Source organism: Rhodnius prolixus, unplaced genomic scaffold, assembly GCF_049639745.1.
Source record: "Rhodnius prolixus isolate KJV_2025 unplaced genomic scaffold, Rpr scaffold_25, whole genome shotgun sequence".
Lineage (NCBI taxonomy): Eukaryota > Metazoa > Arthropoda > Insecta > Hemiptera > Reduviidae > Rhodnius > Rhodnius prolixus.
Window position 1 is genome coordinate 808,491 of NW_027411585.1, and position 12,994 is coordinate 821,484.

The 12,994-nt window shown below is 36.5% G+C and overlaps 1 protein-coding gene across 1 annotated transcript; it reads right to left on the reverse strand.

Annotated features, from left to right (window-relative positions):
* Positions 1-4,122: 4,122 nt before the first annotated feature.
* Positions 4,123-6,859, reverse strand: LOC141448396 (zinc finger C2HC domain-containing protein 1B-like). The gene is made up of 3 exons (XM_074116751.1): positions 6,727-6,859; positions 5,025-5,360; positions 4,123-4,367 (listed from the first exon to the last, which is right to left on the reverse strand). The coding sequence occupies exons 2-3, from the start codon at positions 5,256-5,258 to the stop codon at positions 4,185-4,187; spliced, it is 417 nt and encodes a 138-aa protein (XP_073972852.1). The 5' UTR covers positions 5,259-5,360; positions 6,727-6,859; the 3' UTR covers positions 4,123-4,184.
* Between the last annotated feature and the right edge of the window lie 6,135 nt (positions 6,860-12,994).

Here is a 12,994-nt window from a genome sequence, read left to right on the forward strand (position 1 = left end):
CTTTGTAAACACTTGGTTATCGTTACCTGATGGGTGCTAGTCGCAATCGATTTATATGCATTTATTTTATAAGATACAAGTGCTTAAAATTTTTAAAACTTAATAACAAAATCATTTGTTCAAAGTGAATCAGAATATCAAAGGAACAAAATTATGGATTTAATGGAAAACTTCTAAAGTGGATTCCGATTTTTAATGAATAGGAGGCAGATTGTAAATGAAAAGAATTAATCTTGATGGTGAACCGTAGTCAAATAATGATGATAAGTTTTTTAACAAGAGAGCTTAATTCGTGGTCCTTCAACAGGGCCGGCTTGTTTATTTAGAGAAGGTAGTGAAGAAATAAATTATACCTTAATTATCTGAATTAATTAATTAACTAATAATTAATTATTATTGTAATTATTCTGTGTAAGCTCCTGTCCTAAAGGAAGCCATTCCATCGACTTCGCCAAAATCAAACCGGAATAGGTGATTTAGCTGCAAATCCTAATTAGACAGAAAATCTTTTTGGTTCGTAGTAGAATTTAAAAACTGCAGTAACCCAAAATTTAAACTTGAAAGTAATAAAGTTAACTGCTGCAGTTAAGTATGGGCCAGTTGACACTCCGGAACCCTCAGGAGGAAGTCGTGTGATTGTCAACAACAGATATTTTTTGTTAAGGTATGTCCGGAGGATGAGCGCGTCGCTATTAATCTCTAATTTCTGAACATCCTCTATGCTTGTGAATGAAGTGACTTGATGACATCAATCTGTCCATCCATCTGTCAATCTAACTCTAAATGGCACCATTAATACACCATTAATTAAAGGCCAATCAATTGAATGATATCAGTTTGGTGGTAATTGGGGTATTTAACTAGTCAGTGTGGGTTTGGGGTAAAATATTTTGTAAGATTGGCTAATAGTAAATTCCTTTACCAAATCTAATTTGCTTTAAGTCGAGAAAAGTGTTACAATCGTAATGAGTTCTCAAAATCAGGGTTCTTTGACAGTGTACGAGTTTTAGGATGAAGCGAAAACTATCATCTTGTTGAAGTTAATGGTATTTATTTATTTTTTAATATAAACTGAACTGGGCTAAGTAGATTTATTTACATATATATTTGGAAATAAGTTGATATTAGCTAATGTACCTGCAAACTGTTCTCCAGCGAAAACCTACCTCCGATAAAACTTGCGCAGATATTAGAAGGCGAAGTACATGGGACTTATAATATTACATTGGTAACAGATGTGCTTGGTAAAGGTTTAAAATTAATATCAGAGACGTTTTCCGTATATATAGATATAGATGTAATTCCCGTTTGGGCGTGAAACCCCCTTGATAGTAGGGCTTGTAGAAAAACAATTTTCAGTTACCCCTTACTCACACAGGAACATTAAAGGCGACAAACCACAACGAGTTTTTCACAGTCTATATGAAAAGGGCTGGGAAGGAGGAATTATAAGGCACAGCAAGTTATGGCAGCCCTTCGGTAGGTTGCGCCCTAACATATCATATATATATATTTATATATAGATCTTTCAACTCTGCACACTTCCAAAAACATGTATAGAAAGGCAAAACCCCGGAGAGAACATTCTACCGCAATGTAGAGGAGTATAATTAGTTCCTACTTAGGCTAATGACAAAATGGGTAGGCAGCCGCTTCCTTTCTCCAACCAAAATCCTTCTAATGACGTGCTAGCAGGATGTTCAGCCAGCTTGTCCCCAGGAAGACTCTTGCAGAACGACTCTGCGGGTAGGGTTATGTACTAAAAACTGGCATTTGTCGAGTAAAACGAAAACATCAACTTAAGAGCTTGTGCTCTTGTGTTTTATAGATCGTCAAGGATACCCCGGGGATGTTCAGCGTGGAAGGGTATCCCCCCGCCATTGCAAGACCCACATTTAGTAACTCTCTTAGTAACCCCAGCCCAACCCTCATTTTAAACAAATTAAACTTAATAAATTTACCATGTTTTTTTCCTTTCTTAATATTTTTTTACTTTCCCTAATTGGTAAGGGGTAGTGATACCGATCTGCCAAATTCCATTACATAAATTGACAAAGAAATAGACGGGTGAATGTTGCCCCAGATTTTTTGGAAACATTTGCCAATTTGAAAAACATTTGTTAGCCAATAAAACTACTGATTTCTGCTTCTATTAACAAATGGATCTGAATTGTGGCTTTTCGCTTCCAAAAAAATCAAAGCTACCTTTAGAGTTCTGTAATAAGCTGCAACATATGGAGCTGTAATCTCCGATCTCTTTCAGCTAACTTTTTTTTTTTTTTTTTTTGAACTATTTCTTTTATTGCCGCTCAACATTAAAAATTCTATTCTAAATTTTTGTGACTAAATTATTAGAAATATTATTCTGAACAAATTCGGAAAATTTAAATTGAACATACAAGGAATATTTCTTAGTTCGTTGGAATCTATCGATGAGAAATTCCAGTAAAATTATTTACTTTGCCTTAATAAAATATCTTGGCAGAAAGAAGGATCTTGGCAGTGGGTAGTTACATTAAATCGATTCTTTCATATTGCTGAAACTGAAGCACTGTTCATAACTAGCTAAGTAAAGGACTTACTGCAATCGTTTCCAAATTGATTCCTCACTGGAAATATCCGTTTTGAGACCCTCAGTAACCAGAAATCTGCTGTGCACACTCACATGACTTCCTCTTAGTACCATTCTCAAGGTTCTGAGTCATAAATTCTCTTCAAACTGCCGATATTTTATTCATATTTCATTCTTACCAACATTATAATGTTTGCAAAAGCGGCTCAATCTCCGGACCAGAAAAGGAGGCCTGAGGTTAGTTGAGAAAATGTGCGTGCAGAAACGGAAGGAAAAATAAAGAGGAAAGACTGGATAGAGTTGCAAATTTTGTAGGTGTTACAAAACATCTTTAGACAAGCTAGTTCGAAAGGAAGGTTAATGGGATTCCTGCCACGATCCTGGGAGCTGATTGACCATTGGCCCCGAGCCAGATCTCTCCTCCAAGAACAACTCCCTACGTGTTTGTTACTCTGTCCGGAGAATAACAAAAAGTTGAGGTCCACTATGTTTGGCACACATCTCCTAACTTCTTACCAGCTTTCCTTCTCACAACCAAATCTTTAACCAAATCATACCCTAATTAAATAGCGTCACGTTTTTCTTTCTCTAAATTTTGTGGGTCACGCCCTAATTTCTTTTCTCAGTTTTAAAGAATGTTGCTTTTTTGTTGAAGTTCTTTTTTTCTCATTTTTTTTTTTTTAATCTCATTATGACAAAGTTGATCTGTCCTGTCTCCCGTTGGTGCCTGAAAAGACTACTCATACCACAAAACCCTCCAGGCGATGAAAAACTCACCCAAGGAAGAGTGGGAAACCGGCAGTTATGAAAATTCTCTTCCGATATCCGTCCAAGGTTTTTAGGAAAATGCTACACCAAGTTGAAAGAAAAAAAGAAAATTTTATTCTAGATAGGCTTTATTCTCAACCAAAACCCAAACACTCCAAGAAAGTGCCAGGAAACTGGAAGAGAAGGATAACTAACCACTCCCTGATGTCAATACGCCCCTCTCAGTTGTTCAAGAATCACTCCAACTTCAGAACTTGGGAGGTACACATACTCACCCAACCCTAGTAACTACTGGGTTCTCTAGGGATTCCTGGAAGAACTGGCTTGGCGATTGTTATGGATAACCACTCAGGTTGTCAATATACCCTTCCAAGTTACAGCTTGAATCGCCCATTTGATCGCCGTTAGAGGCCAGGTTGACCACCTTTACTCCAAATTATTTCTTAAAGTACATATTCAAATTCTTGCATTTTAAGTTATTAATTTAAGTTTACAAATTTAAAGTTATTTAAAAACAACTTTAATTACTTCTTTCACCATGTTCAGTTAAACGCCAGTTTTCATATTGCATCATGTCATTTATGCGATTAACAGTCCAAGTGGATCGATATGCTGACCATGCTCTCACTCCCACGCACAGACCATACCATAAAACATATCCGTTTTCACGTACCCCCTCCCCAAAAACTACTTCCGATGACAGCTGTTCCTTAAAATTTGACACTATGGCCCCAACCACCAGAATGCGCCTTGGAGTTAGCGTTAATAAAAATAAGCTCAGGTTTGTTTGTTTTTTCTAATCAAAAATTTACTTCAATAACAATTTATAATTTCTTGTGTACGTTTACTTTCGAATACCATGTCTTTCTTCGCAACCAGGTATGTGTCGTTCCGCTGTCAACGGCGCAAATTTCCGTTTACAACCTCGGCAATAGATGCGACCATCGTCTGCGATGCCTCCCGTCGATCTGGCTCCCGGTCCATTCCAGTTAGCGTGCTGGTCTCGCCAGTTCACTGTCGTCAGAGGCTGAAAACAACAAAAAATAATAATGTCTTAGCTCGCTTCTTTTTCTTATTTCTGCCAGTTTCGTACTTTTATCCATTGTCAGAGGCTGATTGTTCAGTAATTATAGAGTTCCACAATCACTTACTAATTTCTATCACATACTCCCTGGCCCAGATGTGGTAGACTACCACGCGGAGATTCACGGTTCGAACTTTAATATTTTGATTATAACTTCTAATTATATTGATTAAATGTTAAACCTAATAGCAACCTATACAATTAAAAAGTAAACATACGTGCATGAAAGGTAAAATGCAAGAATTTAAATACTCTAAAGTGAAATACACAATGAAGTAAATGGGTAAGGCGAACAGTTAGCGGCCTAGGCTTGAGAGGCGAAGTTTTCCGTTTTAAACTGGTTTCGAACTCAACTTTTCTCAAGTTTTTCTCATTAAACAGATTTAGGAAGATGTGCGAAATACACGATAACGGCCACTGTCCCCATATCTTTAGATTTGAAAACAGATAGAAGAAGGGTGCAGGGAGTATGTCCCAACAATTACTCCACCTAATCCCACAGATTCCCTCTTACTAAAGTATATTTCTGGTTTCTAATGAAAGATGATTTGTTTTCGTCTTGCTAGGGAAAGGCAAAAATAGAACTAATTACACTCTTACCGGTGGTTCTCGGGTTTTTTTAATCCGTTTGATCTCATTGTCCGGTACAATGCCGGTCCAACGATGCGACACCGAATCGAAAGGAGGTCGCCGTTTGTTGTGCACTTTTTCACAGATTGCCTGATGCTTCTGGATGCGGTCGTGGGTGAATCTTCTTGAACAATATTTACATGGTAGCAGGTCCAGCTGGGTTGGCTGTTCATCCCATGGTCGGCCGGCACGTTTTGCACTCATTATTTTGAGGCCAAAAGGTTTGTTCCTTGATTATGTTTATTTAATTAGAAGTCATGGGTTGATACTCAATTTTAGATTATACCTTAAATACTTCCAAAAGATCTGAAAAATAAAGTGTTACAATTAATAGTAACGAATAGTGCTACTTCAAGTCCAATTTTTTTACTCAAAAAATACACAATTTCAGGAGTGCCAGAATTTTATCTCCAACAATTCTAGTTATCTATTACGAATAACAAGTTACTGTTCTCAATCTTCGTGAATACATTGCCACCACAAACACTCCAAGAACTAGCGGCGTACGAATTTATTGTTCATTTCTTTTAAGAAAACATCTCATTATGTTAGTGTAACTTCCTGTATGAGAATAAACTATATGACTTTCGTTTTATCAAAGAATTTTTTTTTCCTTTGTTTTTACATAAAATCATTAGACTATTGGTAACCTCAAGAAATAAGACAATGTTAGTGTAACAAAGGATGTCAATTTGTTAGCCTTCGAAACACATTTTGAACCAACGAATATTTATCCATAGTTGTTGAAGATTTAAAAGGAGAGCCTCCTTCATTTTCAGATAGACTGTAGAAACCGTTGAATTCCGTTGAACTCTGCTGAATTCAATTATCGCAATTTATAAATAGATGTACCAAAAACTGGAATTTTAAATATAAACAAAAACATGAAGATATAGCGGAACTCTAAAATATAACTAGGTGCATGATACAAGGCATGAGAAGTACTCGTAAAGTTACCCATTATAATGTAAAGTTAGGCAGCAGTTGAAATTGAAATGTTAAACATGTTAAAAAACAACCTAACCTAACCTAACCCAACTCTGAATAAGTTTTCCAAACACTAACTTTTCTATTGTACAAATCTTTCTATTTTCCCATTAACTCCATAACTCCGTGATTAATAATTCGTTAGACTCTGTTAGACATAGACGAACTTTGACCTGGATAAGTTAACTTCATAATAAATTTTCATTACTAATTACAGAGGAAATAATGAACAAATTCACAAAATGAAACCAGACAACTAATGATACAGAAAGCGGTAATTTTTGACCCAATTATAACTGATTTAAAAACGATACTTTTTAAAAAAAAGTCTACTGTTATTAGGGTGCGTCCATCATAAATGATAACCAACGTGATTTAATTTCTGGATGGCGGATTTTGCCCAACAAGTTTATTGTCGGGTTTATTTCAACAAATATGAATACTTCCGACTTTTCGTAACTGAGTTAATAGGGTTTTTTCCCCCGCCAAAGCCTTGGGCGTTTGGGCCTGGCATTGATCGCACTCAGATGAGTTAAGGTTCTACAAAATGCCTAAATGCCCCTGGAGTAATCTCTCTTTCTGAATTTTAAGTTAGAAACACCAAAACGTGTCTTACACCAAAGAATATTACTTCGAATTGTATGTATAAATTCAATAATAATATTCCAAACTGATGTTTACTTGCCTTTAGAGATTTTATTTCCTTTTAAATATCACTATTAATTTGGTTTCCTGTTATTTCAGACTTTACGCAAATTATGTTAAACTGAATATCTCCATAGAAACTGAAGTTACTTTTGATTTTTTTTTTTTTTTAATAAAGCAGATGTAGCGCCAATCAGGTTATTACCGTTAAAATTCAAAGAACCATTGCTAGATTAGCGAATGAGGCCCAGGGCCTCGATCTCATGTCTCAATAGAAAGTTACAACTTAAAAAGTTAAGTGTAAGAGTGGATTAAACGACAAATGAGCAAGTACCTTAAATTTCATTCATACTTCAGCCACTTTCAAACGCTTGTTTTAATCAATTTTTGTAACAATAAGATTTAAGCAATTTTACTGCATCAACTTTTTATTAATATTGTTAATATTTTAGTAGATGCCATAGACCATTATATTGGCCATTTTCAAATACAAAATATTTGTTTCTAAAAGAGCAGCACCCCATTTAACGTACATCATTGACTGAAATTCTAAATAATATACTATTCATGCACTGGTTTTTAAAAAATGCAAACGAAGAAAATAATTATTATCAGGTTAATTATTAAGGAAAAAATATGGCAACCATTGTTAAATTAATTTAACAATTATTTTATTATAAAATTCTTTACAAGTACTCAATTAAAGGGACTGCATTTGTAACAATTTAGAAATGAATTATTACTACAAGTAGTTATTTATTCGATACTAGCTGTGAGTACTTTGTACTCTCTTATTCTTCTGTAGGAATTTAAATTCTGTAGAATTTATTTTTTACTAATTTAAATAAAATTAGCTAATACTTTTGTTTGTCTAAAGTAATAGACCGTTACAGATCTTTCATTTTAGTACAGGCCAATTTTACACATTTTAGTACAAGAGGGCGTGGCCTGAGATGCATGGGAGTGGGCGTGGTTTAATAAATAGTTCTCGTTTCTGATTGGCCCCTCAACAAACCTACTTTTCACACTTCCATACTTCACAGTGATTGGTCAATTCTTTATTATTAATTATTTCTATGAAAAATAAGAGATTAATTTTTTTCACTAATTTCCCCCCCCCCTAGGTATTTGATGAAGAATCAAATTATGCAATAAAAAATTTTCTCAATAAAATATTAATTTTAAGTTAATTGGAAGGCATGAATGGACCAGATTTTAGCGTTAGAAAGCTGAGTGAAAAGCTGGGCGCTAAGGATTGGGAAAAGTATTTGACAATTGCTATGGTTCCATTTAGTAGGGATAAATTACCGGAAAAAGGGAGGTTTATTTCGAGCAGTCATTATGTCTGTGCTTCATTACCAGCATAAATGATGTCTACGATGATTATTTATGGAACTCTCAAAGGAAACGAAGACAATCTTTTTTTCCGTAGAGTTCCAAGTGGCGCACTTAGTGAGACTCTAAATAAACCTCATCATAATGCAGAGTAAATAGTCAGACAATTGACAGCATCCCATTCAAGAAGTACCTACTAATAAGAGAATTACTCCCAGTAAGCACCCTCCATACCATAGATACGATCGTTGGGAGATGCTGAACTCCTCCAGGCACTAGCACCCCAGCATCACCAACTTTCTCTCCTGGTCGAACTTAATTTTATAAAGTATACATTTTCTCCATTCTCAATGTTTTATTTCTGGTTACGTCAACCATCCCATTTTCCCAATGTAAATCTGGATATTTTCTTGGGAATTCCAATAAGCTTAATATTCCAAGTTTGGAAAAACTCTCTCCATCTGGAAATAACTTTTCCTTTCGACGAAAATCTTAATTATTTGTATGGCATTTTCCTATCTGTAAGGAAGATAAGGAATGAAATGGTAAAGAAGCAACTTGTAAATTCCACTGTTAATTCAATTTAGAAAATTGCCAATTGATAATTTACTAAATTACAAAATACAATAAAAAATTCAATTACAGAGATTTACACTATTAGACAATGGACTTTTGTCCGTTTGCCAATGTGCTTGCCAGTCTACCAATTATGTGCTTCAATACGTGGCAGCTAATATTTTGGTCTTAACTGTTAGAAGGATCGGAGCCAATCAGCTTTTTGGTCGGTTGCAAAAAGAAGTTTAGTTGTTTGGTGTACATTGAGCGAGTGTCCCCAAAAAAAGTGTTACTCAAAGTTTTCCTCGCAGTGGCGTGACTAGGAAATCCGTTTTGAATGGATATTTGACAACTTATTTTGATCCTAGATGTCTGGAGGACATAGTGGACCCTACACGCCTTCCTTAAGTAATGGGAAAATAGTTTAATCTGTATCATCATTTAAATTAATCTCTTTTAGATATTAGATCCCTATTCCTATTCGACATCAAAACAATGCTATTATTTATCAAGGGGTTCCGCTGAGGCGGACGAGGTATTTTTCAAACAGTAGCGGCCTTGCGTTGCTCGGTCTCTCTTTTTAATACTGTTCACTTCCGGGTACATCAAAGAATGTATTTTTACCGGCTGTCGGCTTCCCTTTAAAGCTGGAGCAACGTGCAGTCACCCCCAACTCTGTTCTCTGGATTAGTTCTACTCTAGCGGACAACTTTGAACTTATTTAGGGAATAAAACCTCCCTACATGAAATGTGTAAGATGAGATCCCATCACTTTTTAACGTTTAATTTGAGAAATATTGTTTTTTATTCTGAACACCCAGAAATTAGAGCGGGAAGAGTAAAGAAAACGACGATGAAGTTTTACACACAATTCTGTCGCTTTTAATTCACAGTTAGAAATAACAAAGCGTAGGACGACTAAACGAGATTGTGTGAATGAAGAATGAGAATCTGACAATACATGGGAGAGTGGAAATATTGTATTCGGCGAGAAATAAAAATCGAAGCGTGCGGGGGCGCCAGCCACGGTCCCTCAACTTCAAACTTCTACCCCCTTTTAATTACAGTCCACTTAAAAAAGGCTTTTGTAAGGAATAATTACCTTGCAGAGGCGGCTCCCAGCAAGGGAGCAGTAATGTCCTCCGCCTCCACCAGTTGTGGCCCACCTCCTATGCCTCTTCCGCTTTAAATTTTCAATTTTCTATCTCTCTCTCTCTAGACTGGACCCGCACACTCTAATCTTCATCAAATATTCTCCACCTGTATTAAACTTTCCTTGTTTCATTGTTATAACCAGCCGCAAAAACCTTCATATTAATGGTTATTCTCAGCCAGCCACTGACACATTCTTCAAATTAAACAAAAATCTAACCAATGTGAACACTCTGATGACTTACACTTACAGCTGTTTATATTTTATTTAAACTTGGTGCTTTTACTATAATTTTACAGTTGGTTTCATATTTACACTTGTGGATGTAGTGTGAACAATACTTTTTAAAGGAAAGGTTTGATTACTGTTTCGAAAAAAAATGCAACAAACTGAAGAATCAATTCAGTGAGATGGTTTTTTTCACTTTCAACTGAACCGCAAAGCGCAATCAATTTCACCACTCAGTTATTTTGAACAGGATCTTAGTGTAGTTTCAACTTACCTCTTAGAAAATTTGTCTGTCAATTCCATGACAAGATTATCATTGCTTTCTTACAGTAACAGTTTGAGGTACTAATTTAGGAGTTACCGTCAAGAGTGAAACGAAAATTGTGTTCCTCGGTTATGATGTAAAAACAGACACAGGTAAGTTGAGCAGTTGTAGTAGAATCGACAGGAGGATGTCTGAGTGGTGAAGAGGGGAAGGAGAGAAGTAAAAGACCTCGAGATTTCTTCAAATTTCGGCGATTTCTGCGTAATAGTGCGGGCGGAACTATTCTTCAAAGAAATAGTAAGCCTTTGATGGTGTATTCCGGTGCTATGCACGGCAAGGCAGCAAAACACCTACACACGATTATATTAAACTGCGTTGTAAGTTAACAGAAGCGCATTATACTCGTATCTGGGTTATTTTGATTTTGTTTTCATTCTGAGTTGATCATATAATTTATTAAAGTTTATATATAAATACATATTTCTTATCAGAAAGAATGAGAGAAGAACAAAATCTTTCTATTTTGTTCAAACTGCGAAGACGCCTTAAGAATGAAACTGTCCAATTTCCCTCGCTGCAGAACAGCGCATGTTCCCCCACTACTTTAGTACATGATGTCACAGTTATACTATAATTGGAACTGAAAACTGAACAGATACTCTAAAAGGAATCCTCGTCCTCTTTAAGTCACTTCAGTTTGGAGCAATAAGGGTAAATTAATTCTGAAAGATCTAGTCACAATCTTTCTTTAAGGAAACTTGATGGGAAATTTACACTGAATAGGTGGAAGTTTTCTAGTTTTTTTCCAACCAATTTTAGTAAGAGAAAGTTTTATCCAAAGGAAATAGTTTTTCATTTCACTTCTAAATCGATCGAGAAACGTTTTAAATGAACCGACGACAAACTCTCCACTGGCAGCGCACCCACCAATCAAACGGGCGGGCTCAAATACCTTTGTTTTCATTCATTCTTTTTAGGGTTGACTTTAAAAAGAAAAACGACTGAAGCCAAAAGGGATGTGATCCATGGGAGTGAAGAGGAAGTGATGTCGCCATGACGGAAGTGTAGATGGGCGGAGAGAAAGGACGTGAGCAGGGGTTAAGAGAAAGGAGTCTTATTACTGTTGGCAATCCTCTCAACAGGAGCTGGCGTTCCTTCCAGCCAACCTTCAGGGTATTGCAGAGACAGGCGCGAAGGGAGGAGACGGTAGCTCTCTCTGGTGAACAGCGGGCCAAACTTACAGCCACTTCTAGGCAATCCGTCACTGGGACCCTACTCTTTCAAATAAGGCTATCTTTTTTAAACTGGCGTCTCCCGAAGGAACTACTGCATGGAGGCGTTCCCCCACCACCTATCATGGAAACAAAGCTGGAATGCAATTTCCTTCCTATTTGTTTTCCACAGAAATAATGTTTCATTTCTATTTCGCAGTTAACATTCGCTCTTCCGCCTTTTTTTTTCTTTCAGTTCACTTCCGCTCGCTTCTCCATTTTCTTATCTCCCCACTCATCTTATGTTTTATTGCAGAGATGCTGCAATCTACTAGCTCATCAACAATCTTAAACTAATTTAAGATGAAGTTAATCTAAAAATAGACGCACTGATACGCCTACTCTTCATTAACACACTCGCCTATATGTGAGGAATTCCTTTCCCCGTGACTTTCTCTTATCCCGAGGAATTTCTGTAGTTGCGCAGATCAATATTTGGTGTTTTCATCGTGCATGAGAAGAGGGAAAGTTGAAGAGCCAGAAGCTTCCTATTGGACAACTCATAGACCGAATGATGAAGTGATTGTTTTTTGACTTCCTGTAATAGACGGCACAATAGCTTGACCTACCCACTGTCAATCGTTCTTTAATGGCGTGAGCACCCTTTACTACAATGCTCGAGTTGTTGACTTAAAGGAACATTTTAACTCATACCGCAAAATGATCAAATTTGATCATTGATCAGAATTTATCCAGAAAAATTATTCTATCAAAAACTTCTTTTGCTTTTGGATTTTTCCACAGTTCTGGGATTGTAGCAACACATTAAACTCCTGTTTATAAAATGTAAACAGGACTGTACCTTATAATGAAAAGGTACTTTAGGATAAGGTTAGGGTTCTCTCCCAAGGGTCTTAAATGAAAGTTGTAGACCAATACTATTGCATTAAAGATTCAATTTTTTTAAGAGGAAATGTGAGAAAATCTCAAAAAAGTGAAAAATTAATTTAGTGAATGGGTACTACCTGTAATCTATCCCACAATCTGGGATTTAGGGAGGTTACAGTCACGCCTCCTAATGGAACCCAATTCATAAACCAAGATTCAGCAATTTTTATTATTTCAGATATTTGGTTCACATACACACTCACTCGCATACACGGACCATGTTCTAAAAAAAAAAATTTTCGATCTCAGAGGACGTCAAAACTCGGAATCGAAATTTTGAGATGATTGAAAGAGAAAGTAAAATAGGCTCAAAGTTAGAAGAACTAAGTTGGCCTAGGCATAGGGCTGGTCTGGGTTAAGAAGACCAGAGGTCAGTTACCCACCAAGAGGTATTGTCTTTCGGAGGCTAGAGGTAGCAGTCACTAACTTCCAGGGTTGGAGTTGGAGTTTTGACTCGTGGAATAGTCCTCCAGATCTTCGCCACTAGCATGGAAGGTGTAGAATCGCTAGATGCCCAACGACCTCTCAAATGGACCACTTCATGGCTGCGCCCCAGTCACGGGAATCAATGGAGGTCCTGCACTAATTCCCTAACCGTGCCTTCATTATTAAT